General features: G+C 32.7%; 1 protein-coding gene across 1 annotated transcript; it reads left to right on the forward strand.

Annotated features, from left to right (window-relative positions):
- The first annotated feature begins 10,963 nt into the window (after positions 1-10,963).
- Positions 10,964-15,450, forward strand: LOC111712214 (uncharacterized). Its single transcript, XM_023486771.1, has 8 exons — positions 10,964-11,043; positions 11,763-11,828; positions 11,903-12,004; positions 12,815-12,878; positions 13,101-13,173; positions 13,732-13,788; positions 14,320-14,381; positions 15,118-15,450. Exons 1-8 carry the CDS (start codon positions 10,996-10,998, stop codon positions 15,177-15,179), a joined length of 534 nt encoding a protein of 177 aa, XP_023342539.1. The 5' UTR covers positions 10,964-10,995; the 3' UTR covers positions 15,180-15,450.

A 15,450-nucleotide genomic window follows, 5' to 3' on the forward strand; every position in this document is an offset into this window, starting at 1 on the left:
ATAACCTCCCCTCCTGATTCTTACCCCAATATTAGTTTTAGGACTCATAACATCTCAAGTTTTGGGCTACACTACAGGAAAATATGTGACTTGATCTATTTATATGCCTAAATGAAAAAATTTAAAATTCGCTGATGGTGATGAACCAAACCTGTGTAGACTAAAAAAGTAGATGTTAGTTCCACATTTATTGAAAATAGATTTCGGTCTAGGTTGACCCTCGTCAGTTCTAACGATATAATAACCATCAAAAAAACATCACAAAAAATTGTCTAGAAAAAAATCTAGAATCCTCCTTCCACTTCCTCGCTTAAAAAGATATGGGGCAATGACACTTATAGAGAATAAGAGAATCAAGAGATTGCTAAAATACCATTCATAAGAATTTTGAGAGAAGACGGAGTCAAATTATAAATAGAAAAGCACTTTCTGTGTATATTGGATTATAATGCCAAAATACGCACAGAATATCTTAAACCCCAATATATTTTTTTATCTTTTAAACTTTCATGTCGTGTCCCAAAAATCCTCATCTAGACCATGCAAGAGCACGATTTACTATGATGTGTAAACACCCTGTAGAGTGTAAACACTCTGTAAAGTGTAAACACCTTGTAGAGTGTATACACCCTGGAAAGTGTATACACCCTGCAGAGTGTAGACACCCTGTAGAGTATAGACACCCTGTATAGTATAGACACTCTGTAGGGGTTTAGACACCCTGTAGAGTGTAGACACTCTGTAGAGTGTATACACCTTGTAGAATGTAGACACCCTGTAGAGTTAGACACCCTTTAGGGTATAGACACCCACTGTTGTATAGACACCCTGTGTTGTATAGACACCCTGTACATTATGAACACCCTGTAGAGTGTAGACACCCTGTAGAGTATAGACACCCTGTGTTGTATAGACACTCTGTGTTGTACAGACACCCTGTAGAGTTTAGACACCCTGTAGAGTTTAGACACTCTAAAGAGCGTAGACACCTTGTACAAAAAATATATAATTAAACTGCATAAACTGCGCTGCATGCAGTTTGTTTATAAATTTACAAGCCAGGAACTCTTAAATTTATTTAAGTTTAATGCAGAGTTGAGAGTTGAGACTCTATCTAATAAATATTTGATCAACTAGCCTAGAGTCGATAAACTTCATGTTTATATATAAATAATTAAAATGTTGGCCAAGTTATATTATGTCACAGATTATACCAAGTTCAAGGTTCGCATACATTATTAATCAGAGATAGAGAGTGAGAGAGAGAGAGAGTGTGTGAAAGCGTATATTCAAGTAAGCGTCAAAAAATAGTTGTTATAGTTTGATAACTATATTAATATAAAGTATCTGAATACTCAACACAAACTCTAATTTTCTTATTAGATTTTGTGATTTAACTAATTTCATATTTCAAACTATAATTTCTGATATACCTGAAAACCAAAGTTTGAAACATCAAATGTTTATTTCACACCATCAGGTTGCGAAAAAATTGGGATTAAAAAAATAGAGTTTGTCGCAAATAATCAGTCAATCTAAAAGAACTCCTGCTCTGGCACTCAAGATGTAAGTTTTGTGATTAATTAAGGCACGTTGATTTATCAGTTCAGTCCGTAACCCACTTAGCTGTGACTTTCGATCACAATTTGACCTATTGTGCATAAATAGAACATATTTCACCTTTTTTTAAACTTTTTTCTCAGCTGATGCGTTTTAAATGAAAAAGAAAATCAACACAATATACTGTAAATATCCCTATTGTATAGACCAAAATTCGATTGTATTAAATAAAAACCGAACGCATCTTGTTAGTCCAAGGTTAAACAGCCATATAAAAACGACAGAATAAATTACGTACAGTCGTCTCTTATTCTTTATGAGCAACCCTATAATATTAATGTTAGTATAGTTATTAATTCTAAACAAAACTAAACAATGTGCATGAAAACTTCTCCGCATTATTAAACTTTAAATGTTATCAACAATTATATTTTTGGAAAATATTGAGACCTTTCAAGTTATATTTTACTGTTGATATGTTACACAGAAATATCATGCAATAATCGATCTATAACTAACTTCCCAACTTGGAAATTAAAATAAATCAGCTTATCCTTTACAATAATACATATCGTATACCTACTCACTAGTCTTTAACTTTTCTGTATTGATATCTTTCATTAAATTTTTTTTAATTATTTCCAAGTCGACATATTTATCTTTTTCGTTTTGATCTTAAGTTTAATTTTATTATTCGGGGCCCCGGGGGGAAGTTTTTTCCATTACTGATCGGCATTTTTTTTTATAGATTTACCGTACATTTTTTTCTTCATTCTTATCATTGATATATAAGGCCTTTATAACCGTAAACTTTGAAAGAAATATCTATTTTTTGCTGCTGCTTTCTTAATTATATTATCTGGATTGTTATTAAGTTTTCATCTGTATACCACATATTTTCATCTTATATTTACGTACACCTTCCCTTCCTCCCCCCTCTCCTCCTTCCCACCCAACTTCCCTCCCCCCGNTACAGTACATAGTACACTTGCAACCTGATACAGTACATAGTACACTTGCAACCTGAAACAGTACATAGTACACTTGCAACCTGATACAGTACATAGTACACTTGCAACCTGATACAGTACACTTGCAACCTGATACAGTACATAGTACACTTGCAACCAAAAACAGTACATAGTACACTTGCAACCTGACACAGTACATATTACACTTGCAACCTGACACAGTACACCGTACCCTTGCAACCTAACACAGACCATAGTACACTTACAACCTGACACAGTACAAAGTACACTTGCAACCTGAAACAGTACATAGTACACTTGCAACCTGACACAGTACATAGTACACTTGCAACCTGATACAGTACAAAGTACACTTGCAACCTGAAACAGTACATAGTACACTTGCAACCTGATACAGTACATATTACACTTTCAACCAGATACAGAACGTAGTACACTTTCATCCTGATACAGTACATAGTACACTTGCATCCTGATACAGTACATAGTACTCTTGCATCCTGATACAGTACATAGTACACTTGTATCCTGATACAGTACAAAGTACACTTGAATCCTGATACAGTATTAAGTACACTTGCATCCTGATACAGTACATAGTACACTTGCATCCTGATACAGTACATAGTACACTTGCATCCTGATACAGTACATAGTACACTTGCAACCTTATACAGTACATAGTACACTTGCATCCTGATACAGTACATAGTACACTTGCATCCTGATACAGAACGTAGTCAACAATACATATTCTACCTGACACAATACACTTGCAACTTGACGCGTAGTACACTTTGTGACATGGCAGAGTACTCATTAAAATATTTGTATAAGGATTTTATAGTAAACTGTATAGTAAATTGAACTGTATTAATGCAATGCATGAGCAATCATATTCACAGTTTCTTCAATACAGAAATGCCTTAATTCTAGAAAAGTTTTTTCTGTGTTTCTTTTTATTTAACAAACATAAAATCTTTTTGAAATATTAAAATGGGGTTAAAGAACAAATTTTTAGGAAAATGTATGTGATCTTAAATATGCATTGATATTAAAGCTATTTAAGCTATTTAATAATATTGACTAAGACTATTTTTGGTTTATTCCAAAACGTAAAACTCTAGTAAAGGTCATTCTTATTAAATATGAATAGATTCTTTAACCGACCAGCGTTTAGAATTCAGAGTTCAGAGAAAGCAAGCATTATTACTTTTACTAACTTAGTATCTTTCCCTCCTTTATTGGACTAAAATTTGCGATGTTATAACGATAAAAAAATTAAATTAGGTCAGGTTCATAACATTATGTTCCATGAGGACTTCACACATAACATTATTTGTCTTTTTAATTCATTTCCACAAGTTTTATTTCAGTTTAGAAATCAGTTTAAATGTTTTTACGTCAATATATTTCTGAATATAAAGTTGATTGACAGTTTGCTCCCCTGCCGTATACCCGGGTATACCCTGATACAGGTTTGGGTTCGTAGAACGGAAAGTTCTCCAGGTCCCTTGGGAACTCTCTTTGTTTAAATATATAACGTTAAAACATGGATATATCTTATATTAAACAAATGTTAATCCTAAAAATATATATGGGGGAAAGAAAAGGCGAGGGTGTTCTACATTGTTATTAAGTTTTCATCTGTATACCACATATTTTCATCTTATATTTACGTACACCTTCCCTTCCTCCCCCCTCTCCTCCTTCCCACCCAACTTCCCTCCCCCCGCTCCCTCCTTCCCACCCCACTTCCCTCCCTCATCCCTTATGAATAATATATTCTCAGGATCTTTAGAAACACATCTGCTAACATACTTTCCGTATATAGTATACACTACACATACAAGAAATTCTAGGAGTTTAGAAATTTAGGAGTTTAAGACTTCAGGAGTTTAGAGGATTAGGAGTTTAGAAAATTAAACTTCAGTTTTGAGTTTAAGATTTAGAAGTTTATGATCGAGTGAGTTAATTTTGAAGGGAATTTTAAGTGAATAAAACAATGTAAATTTTAATGTTCTTTTTATTGCAACAATCCACCCATGCTTACAAATTTGCGCCATACAATACATATGAATAGATAATTAGATAGATAATTGGATAGATAGTTAGATGGATAGTTAAATAGATAATTAGTAAGAAACATAGTTACCAAGTTCAAGGAAAGAGTAAATATTGATGAGAAAATGTTGCACATTTCCCTTCTAATACTTTTCCTGCTGGATACAGTACACTTGCAACCTGATACAGTACACAGTACACTTGCAACCTGATACAGTACACGATACACTTGCAACCTGATACAGTACACAGTACACTTGCAACCTGATACAGAAGGAAGGATTAAAGGAAGGACTGCAGGAAGGATTAAAGGAAGAACTGCAGCAAGGAATAAAGGAAGGAAGGACTAAAGGTAGAATTAAAAGAAGAACTGCAAGAAGGACTAAAGGAAGGACTACAGGAAGGATTAAAGGAAGAACTGCAGAAAGGAATAAAGGAAGGATTAAAGGAAGGATTAAAAGAATGAACAGCAGAAAAGAGGGTAATTAAATTAATTAATGAAGAATGCATGATCATAATATCCTCTAGTATGCCGAGTCCATTAGCGCCAGATCCAATCAGGGTTCAGCCATGTGTTTGTTGTCTATTCTGAACCAATAGAAATTGCATGACAGTAACGTCTCTCTTTCTATCTAGCGCATTATCCAATTAGAGATAAATCCTTATATCGGCGCTATTGCAGTAAAGGGAAATATTTACTTCTACTGAAACTATGGTGATGAAGAATGAAGGATAATAGATCGCCATTGATAGAGAAAGCATGCATGAATTAAGGATCTAGCATGCTGGTAGGAATTAAAGCTATGTCGACAAGCATCTATAACTGACACAAAATTTTTAGATATTGAAAACAGCAACAAACGTAATGAATATATTTGTTCGTGTAACACCCTAAACTAAGCTTTCAGTGCGTCCTGCAGTGCATGCAGTACACAGACCAAAGAAAAAGTGGGCTTTAGCGGAGAGTGGATAATATGATTTTGTATAAAAGAAGTTTTCGGTTATAACCCTCTAATCTCAAGCTTGTAAAAAAAACTTGTACGTGTGTATGTAACTCTCTCTATATATCTGTTTATCTATCTCTTTATTCTGTCTATTATTCTGGCTGGTATAGTGTGTATGCCATGAAATCAGGATATTTTGCCCACAAAACCATGGAGACCTTCCTCTCAGCCTCCGTATTGACCCATGGCATATCTTGAAAATCCTCCAATCCTCATCCTCTAAATACATGGCGACTAATCAAAGCCCAGCATTAAGATCAACACCAATAGGAGACCTTCGCAGGTCCGCCGGGAAGAAGAAAGCTCTCTGATTGGTCGTTTTTTCTGTGCCTCCTCCTGATTGGTCGGTATCAGCAGGGGAATCTCTAGATTTGTTTCTCAACCCGCGGAAGATTGTTTGGAATAAGATTGACAAAGTTTCACAATATGTCTGACACTAGAGTTGAGACAGCCTTGGCTTTTAACCGAGTGTCTAAAAAAATATTATTTATTTTTTAACAATAGTTTTAATATATAAATGTAGAGAAAACTCTGTGGAGAAATAGATTTAATAAATCCAGTAAAAAAGGGATTTGCTTAATGTTTTGATAGAACTATATTTATGGCACTCAAGAGAACCAATTTTCACCATTTCTTCCAAATAGAAGTCAAGACGTCTCAAGACTTCAAATAAGTTTATTCTTTCTTTCCGAATATTTCTATTTTATCTATCTATCTATCAATTTATCTATCTATATAGATATCTATCTATATATTTATCTATCTATCTATCTATCTATCAATTTATCTATCTATATAAATCTATCTATCTTTATATCTATTTATCTATCTATATATCTATTTATCTATCTATATAGATATCTATCTATCTATATATCTTATATCTATCTAAATATCTATCTATATATCTTTCATCTATATATATTTTACATATATCCATCCATCTATCTTTCTGGGTATCTCTAGGAATACATCACTATAGCTTCAGAACGAGTTCCCACATCAAAACTTTATGCAAATCGGCCCAAGCGTTCCCAAGATGATCGGACAAACAAGCAGACGAGACAAACGTACAGAGATTACAACTTTATATATAAAGATACATTGTAGATCGAGAAGAGGAAATTACATTTCATCATCTCTCAGTTGAATCGATTTCTGGATTTTCTCAAAAAAAATCTAATATTTCCAACATTTTTTCATCAATTTTATGAAGTAAAAATTTGAATTTCTATTTTTATGCTCTGTCAAAAAAGGAAAAATCACAGTGTGTCTGCAAGACAAGTGCACACAAACATTATAAAATTAACAGATATGTTGCACTGCGAACCAAATATTTTAAATAGTTAATAATTAAGTGTCCAGGTTTTATTTTATAAATGGAGCTGAACACACACTTTAAAGGTTTAAAGGGTACACGATAAATCGGAAATGTAATTCTAAAATGAAGGGTACTTGAAATGAAGGGTACTTGAAATGAAGGGTACTTGAAATGAAGGGTACTTGAAATGAAGGGTACTTGAAATGAAAGGTACTTGAAATGAAGGGTACTTGAAATGAAAGGTACTTGAAATGAAGGGTACTTGAAATGAAAGGTACTTGAAATGAAAGGTACTTGAAATGAAGGGTACTTGAAATGAAGGGAACTTAAAATGAAGGGAACTTGAAATGACGGGAACTTGAAATGAAAGGTACATGAAATGAAGGGAACTTGAAATGAAGGGAACTTGAAATGAAAGGTACATGAAATGAAGGGTACTTGAAATGAAGGGAACTTGAAATGAAGGGAACTTGAAATGAAGGGAACTTGAAATGAAAGGTACATGAAATGAAGGGAACTTGAAATGAAGGGTAAATGAAATGAAGGGTACTTGAAATGAAGGGTACTTGAAATGAAGGGTACTTGAAGTGAAAGGTACATGAAATGAAGGGACTTGAAATGAAGGGTACTTGAAATGAAGGGTACTTGAAATGAAGAGTACTTGAAATGAAGGGTACTTGAAATGAAAGGTACATGAAATGAAGGGAACTTGAAATGAAGGGTACTTGAAATGAAGGGTATTTGAAATGAAGGGTACTTGAAATGAAGGGAACTTGAAATGAAGGGTGTAAAACTTGAAATTACATTAGCACTTGAATATATTGCATGTTGAACCGATTGTATATGTGCGTATACAGTACCTAGGATAAAATGTTTTGTACAGGATAACAACTTCTAGTATATACCATTTAAAGAATATTCTAATGAACCTGGTCAATGCAGTTCTCCGCTTGAGAGAACAGAGAAAATTGAAATTGTTATTTTTCTACTTTCTACTTCTAGAATACAAACTCATTAGGGATTCTGTAGACCAAACTTTTAATTGAAATTTCGTCTCACAGTGAAACTTTTAAAGAATAGATAGATAGATAGATAGATAGATAGATAGATAGATAGATAGATAGATAGATAGATAGATAGATAGATAGATAGATAGATAGATAGATAGATAGATAGATAGATAGATAGATAGATAGATAGATAGATAGATAGATAGATAGATAGATAGATAGATAGATAGATAGATAGATAGATAGATAGATAGATAGATAGATAGATAGATAGATAGATAGATAGATAGATAGATAGATAGATAGATAGATAGATAGATAGATAGATAGATAGATAGATAGATAGATAGATAGATAGATAGATAGATNGAGAAAGGTAGATAGTTAATTGTATAGGATAGGAGAGAGAAAGAGAGAGAGAGAGGCAAATTATACAAATAGGATGCTTAGTACAGATTAGCTGGAGTCTCATCTAATCATTGTAATTAATGACTAATTATAGTAATTAATCAACCCGGGGGATTAAGATAGATATCTAAACTATGTTTATAAAATGTAAAATATTAGATAAATGGATATATATATATAAATATATATGTAATAATATATATATTTATATTTATGTTGTATTTACAAAAATATTTACAAAAGCAAAAAAACAGATTTATACAAAATAAGACCAAGTATTCCACACCGCGTAATAATTTCATAGAATTATCTGGAAAAAAGACATAAAACTGTTTTTGTTTAGTGTCAAAATATTGTATAGTTTATGGTTTTTAGTAATAATAATTCCATGAAACTCTTTTTCTTAAAGCTTTGGTACAGCTCCACACGGTGTTCCATAAATATTTATTACATTGTACAAAAAGTCAGTTTGATTGAGTTCGAAAGGGAATGATCCCGAAATTGAAAGCAAATCTCTATTCATAGTGTACATCAACGATTAACAACGGTAACATTCAAACCTATATCTAAGTTAAAGTAAAGGAGTTTAACTTAAATGTATCTCTCTATCGAACGTTTAACATCCCCTTTGCACCCCCCCCCCCCGCCCTCGGTTCCTTACGCCGCTGATACCAGTGTATGGTGATTGGTATTGAAATGCCAATACGAGAGGTTTGGTGATTTTTTGTTTAAAAATCTACCAACTCATCCCTCTCATATATGTACATATATAACCTTATGATTAATTCAAACCTTTGAACTTCAAAATTGGAAACTGTCATGTAAAGACTGGATAGATTGGACTATACGATGCATTCTACTCAAATCTTAGTACTTTAAATATATACTAGCTTGGGAACCCAGGGTTGCCTTCAGACTGATTTTCTCTATAAAAGTTAACCCAGGGTTGCGTTGAGAATGATTTTCTCTATAAAAGTGAACCCAGGGTTGCCTGAAGACTGATTTTCTCTATAAAAGTGAACCCAGGGTTGCATTGAGACTGATTTTCTCTATAAAAGTGAACCCAGGGTTGCCTGAAGACTGATTTTCTCTATAAAAGTGAACCCAGGGTTGCGTTTAGACTGGTTTTCTCTATAAAAGTGAACCCAGGGTTGCCTGAAGACTGATTTTCTCTATAAAAGTGAACCCAGGGTTGCGTTGAGACTGGTTTTCTCTATAAAATTGAACCCAGGGTTGCCTGAAGACTGATTTTCTCTATAAAAGTGAACCCAGGGTTGCCTGGAGACTGATTTTCTCTATAAAGTGAACCCGGCCCCTCAAGTAAAACTTTTCAAGCCAAGCTAAAATCGTACTCGTGTTTCTACCGATTTTCCTTTGCAAAATTTGGGATAAATCGAAACTGAAATTATATTTATATATATATTTATAGATAGATGCAGGAAATGCAACTGTTTATTGAAATTCCACGAAATAAGTAAAACCCCGGTCTGCTGGATTTTTTTTTTTGCTTTTTTTGTCCGTCGATGTGAGGTCCCACCTGCACAAAAATTTAAACTTGACCGGTTGTTTACGTTTTTTGGGCCAAAACTAACTAGAATAAAAATTCTCGATATTTTCTCTTTTTAAGAAATGACACACAGATGACTACGACAAAAGGATGTTGCTCAGGGACTGTAAAAAACTTAATTTCTCTGCTGTCCCAAAAAACTGTTGAACTCTTGGCATAACAATCACACTGCCGAACAAAGAAACTTCATATCACGTTTTTTGAGAAATTGGTGTACTTTTATTGAACAATAAGCACCCCTGAAATATTTCAGTTTTCCGACACTCTAACCCCTTAAAGCACCACTTTTTTATATATTTTCCAAAACGTGGAGACCCGCCTTTATTCCCTCTCCTCGTTTAACTTGTTTGCCCCACCCCCACGCAAATAGGGCTAGTTAGGCCACCGTATTATTAGATAAACATTATATTTACATAACATATGGATCTTGAAGGATCTTGAAGGTTGAATAATAAAAAATTTGATCGTGCAGATAGTAAAAATGTAAACGCACTTTTTTTTCCTTATCCACGCTAATGCGGCTCTAAGCTGCAAAAGTAAACTTGGGCTTTAAAAAAGAAAAAAAAGATTTTCAAACCCAATATAAATATTTTTGATCCGCTATATTAAAAAAACAGACTAAATGTTTGTTGTGATCATGTAATTTAGTTTTTTTTTTCATCTATTAATTTGATCCATTTTAATCAATTATAGTTCAAGCAAATGGGAATCGATCAAATCAGGGGACTGCACTGTTGAACAAAATAAAATCGATCCAATAAATATTTTTCCTGTGAAAAAGTGTTTCAGCATAGAAAACACATGCTGAAAAAGAAACAAAAGATTTAAAAACTTTTCAATCCTTTTGTTTGAAAAGATCTTTGTTTTTTAAACCTTTGTTTATATGTTTTGCACCTGTATAAACAGGGATGAAATTACTTCTTTTAACTTTTTTAAGTCTTTTTATTCGGTTTTCCTAACTTTTCAATTAAAAAAAATAAGTATTTTTAGATTTTTTATTTGTTATGGTTTTAAGCTATGAATTTTAACGTACTGAATATGATTAGATCCAAGTTCAGTTATTTAAATAATGGTTGGGATTACGCATATACTCCTCTTGGCTTTTTTCTGCTCTTTGGTAACTTATTTTTTGAAAAAATACTAATGTTTTGATTTTATCCTTGTTAGAAAATAATTTTATGGATACTAGATAAGAAAATAGTTAGTTATATACGAATAGATAGTTGAATAGATAAACAGATAGACACTTATAAATATATCGAAATAAGACTTAAATGACATATTTGAGTATTGAAATGATGTTGAAGATTAATTTCGTCGATTTCCACGCGCCGGTCTTAAACCCAAAAGCTGTTTCAATCCACACTGTATATAAACACAGTTCGGTATTATAGACCATTCAAGTTACGAAAATTTATGTAATTATATATAAAAAATACAATTTATCATCCAATCTAAAGTTCAAACCTAATATCATGATATTTTGATGGAGTGGCGTTTTTTCTTTTACTTGCGTTTTATGAAAGTAGCATTTTATGAAGTAGCGTTTTATCTATGTAGCGTTTTATATATCTAGAATTTTTCTAGTATGACCAGATACCTATTAAAAGAAAATATAAATAGATCGCTAAATAGATTGATAAAAAGATCGATAAATAGAAGAATATTAGACCAGTAAAGAAATCAATAAAAAGACTGATAAACAGATCAATGAATATACTGGTTAAGAAGAATAAATATTTCGAAAGATAAATATACCGATATATAGACCATGAATAGGTCAATACGTTGATTGATAAATATACCTAAATAATAAGACTGAATATTTATCTAAAGGCTGGAAAAGTGACTGCTCAGTGCAATGCTGGAATTTATGTTCAAAAAACTCATATCTGGAGTAAGGTTTGTTATTATATAAAATTTATTTTTTATAAACCTCTTCACAATTTTTGTCAATTAATTTATTTCTGATTTAGGGCTATGTAGGTAAGTTGTACCTGGACCAGGCCTGGCTTGAAAACCCCACGGAAGACTGGAAACTAAGCATCACATTCAAGTCAGAGGTTCTGGAGTTTAAGGTATAAATCAGGAATTCTGGAGTTTAAGTCATAAATCAGGAATACTGGAGTTTAAGGTATAAATAGAAATACTGGAGTTTAAGGTATAAATCAGGAATACTGGAGTTTAAGGTATAAATCAGGAATACTGGAGTTTAAGGTATAAATCAAGAATACTGGAGTTTAAGGTATAAATCAGGAATACTGGAGTTTAAGGTATAAATAAGAAATACTGCAGAGTTTAAGGTATAAATCAGGAATACTGGAGTTTAAGGTATAAACCAGGAATACTGGAGTTTAAGGTATAAATCAGAAATACTGGAGTTTAAGGTATAAATTAGGAATACTGGAGTTTAAGGTATAAACCAGGAATACTGGAGTTTAAGGTATAAATAAGAAATACTGGAGTTTAAGGTATAAATCAGGAATACTGGAGTTTAAGGTATAAACCAGGAATACTGGAGTTTAAGGTATAAATAAGAAATACTGGAGTTTAAGGTATAAATCAGGAATACTGTAGTTTAAGGTATAAATCAGGAATACTGGAGTTTAAGGTATAAATCAAGAATACTGGAGTTTAAGGTATAAATCAGGAATACTGGAGTTTAAGGTATAAATCAGGAATACTGGAGTTTAAGGTATACATCAGCATCTTTGTTATTTGAAGGTTTTGATATTCTATAATTAGACTATTTAATCAACATAATTTATATTATGAAATATCTAAGGTCTACGAAATTGAGTTGTAAAGATATAGGGATTAGCAAATCAGAGTTTGTGACAGAGACTCAATTCCCTTTCATTAAAATATCTAACAAATATAAAATATAGGTTTGGGACGCAGATATTGTAAACCCGGCTACTGCAAATAACTATGTTAATAACGTTACATCAGGTGAATTGTAACTTAGATCTGTAATCTGTAATCTGTAATCTCTATTCTCTAATCTCTAACTTGTAATATGTAATCTGTAATTCTAATTCGATTATATAGATCTTCTTTATATCATACAATATCTGTGATATAACTAATCCATAATTTTTAATATAAAAACTAATATATGTAATCTGTAATTTATCACTAAAAGTAATTTTACTTGATTTTTACCATATTTAGTTGACATTGTGAACAAGTGCTGGAATCCAATCTTGTATTCTTGTCAATATTTAGAACTACCCTTCCTTGTTAGGTAACTATATATTCTTGTATTCTTGCCAATATTTAGAACTACCCTTCCTTGTTAGGTAACTATATATTCTAGTATTCTTGACAATATCTAGAACTACCCTTCCTTGTTAGGTAACTATATATTCTTGTATTCTTGCCAATATTTAGAACTACCCTTCCTTGTTAGGTAACAATATTTTCTTATATTCTTGTTAATATCTAGAACTACCCTTCCTTGTTTGGTAACTATATATTCTTGTATTCTTGTCAATATCTAGAACTACCCTTCCTTGTTAGGTGACTATATATTCTTGTATTCTTGCCAATTATCTAGGACTACCCTTCCTTGTTAGGTAACTATATATTCTTGTATTCTTGTCAATATTTAGAACTTTTTTTAATCACAGACAAGCCTTCAAACCATCCTACACAAACACCATTTTCCAAAAAAAAATACTTTTTTAAAGTTCCAAATGTGAATTGGCCTTAAAAATAGAGCAACCCCCCCCCCCCCCCCCCACCCAGCTTCTTTAGGGGTTTAAATCCAAAAAAGTTTTGTACAAATATATTGTATATCTAGGTATCCGGACTGGGTTAATGATATTGCTTCATCCAACTACGACATTGCCTCTCTCAGGAAAACATTCAGTTTTACATTTTTTGTTGAAAAACGTTCTAAAATTATTTTTCTTTTTCTCTCTTTAATCTCAATTTCATCCCAACTGAAGGATTTTCCCTTTCATTTCTTTAAATAAACTGAGTTTTTGCCACAAACTCAAACCCAAAAATGTGTAAGGTCTACAACGTAGATGTGTACACACCTCTAGGGATTAAAAATCAGAGTTTCAAACAGTGTTTTTTGATGCGTTTTTACTTTCTATACAGGGTTAACCACATAGGAGAATGAGATTTAGAGACGATTGTACGGAATATATATATATTCATGATTCCCTGGTACTGTACGGAATATATATATATTCATGATTCCTTGGAACTGTACACTGTTTTATATCTTTGCAAAATCATTAATTAAGCCATTAAAAGAGGTTATTAAAGACAAATACTAAATTTATCCTGAGTATCGTCATATTTTAAGAATTTCAGGTCGTCTTTACTTTATTATCCTTTGTGGGTAACCCTGTATATTTCTCGTGAATGTTTGACACAGTGAAAGTGTGACCTACGCCCTGAGTGCTACTGGTTCAGAAACCTACTGTCTACCAATCAGTGGTTGGTTTTTCTATCATCACAATCAACTCGAACATAATAAGAAACCCATGCTCTAATCCCAAAAATTATCATACCATGATGAATTTTTGTCTCCAATATAAAGAGATTCACCACATTTTGGAGAGCTCAAAATTTACTTTGTGTCTTTGCGTTATCCCCTTTTTCTTTTATTTCTATTGAAGATTATAGATAAAGTTGTCTCAAAAATTCCAAATTATTTTGGGACTTCCTGATAAATCTTTGTCACAACTTTGTTCTAAAATATATTTTACAGTGTACTTTACAAAGAGGTAAAACTTTAAACTCAATTTTCAAAAGTTTAAAGACCCTGATGCACTTGGTGGAGCCAAACTTCAAACAGTTATTGGAGGGTTGGGTGAGGCCAGAGGGAAGGATGGCAGTCGCATAATTTATGCAACCGAGCAACAGTTTCCCACATTTTTCATCCGAGCCACTTCTCCTTTTTTATCTCGGAACAAACCGGGAAAATTCCATGTAAGAAGCCTGAAAGTTTAAGTTAATTCAAAATTTTGCGACAATTTACGTTTGGATAATTTAATATTTCATTGATAATGGGGTCAGATTGAAAAAAAAATGGATGGCTTGATCAAGAAAGTGCGGAAAATGTAGCTCGAATGTAGAAATGATATGACCGGCCTTCCTATTCACGTTGGGGAGGGGGAGAGGGCAGATTTGAAATTGTAAAGGAAAAATTTAAACATGACGTTTTGTTCAGGACAACCAACATCTGCTGCTACCGTTGTTTCAACAACAGCTCCTGCTTCAACAATAGCTTAAACAGCAGCTCCTGTTTCAACAATAGCTCAAACAGCAGCTCCTGATTCAATAACAGCTTAAACAATAGCTCCTGCTTCTACAATAGCTTAAACAACAGCTCTTGCTTCAACAATAGCTCAAACAGCAGCTCCTGATTCCACAACAGCTTAAACAATAGCTCCTGCTTCTACAATAGCTAAATCAACAGCAACTGCGTCCGTAAAAGCTAAATTATCAAATTCTAATTCAATATGATTAACATGCAATAATAAATACATTTCAAAATTATTAA

Source organism: Eurytemora carolleeae, unplaced genomic scaffold (genome assembly GCF_000591075.1).
Source record: "Eurytemora carolleeae unplaced genomic scaffold, Eaff_2.0 scaffold298, whole genome shotgun sequence".
NCBI lineage: Eukaryota > Metazoa > Arthropoda > Copepoda > Calanoida > Temoridae > Eurytemora > Eurytemora carolleeae.

What these genes read in the sequence shown, in the direction of transcription:
- LOC111712214 (XM_023486771.1), top strand. Translation starts at nt 10,996, where the DNA reads ATGGTTGGGATTACGCATATACTCCTCTTGGCTTTTTTCTGCTCTTTG. An exon ending in AAACTCATATCTGGAGTAAG is followed by an intron (nt 11,829 to 11,902) that starts GTTTGTTATTAT and finishes TTTCTGATTTAG; the next exon opens with GGCTATGTAGGTAAGTTGTA. An exon ending in CTACTGTCTACCAATCAGTG is followed by an intron (nt 14,382 to 15,117) that starts GTTGGTTTTTCT and finishes CGTTTTGTTCAG; the next exon opens with GACAACCAACATCTGCTGCT.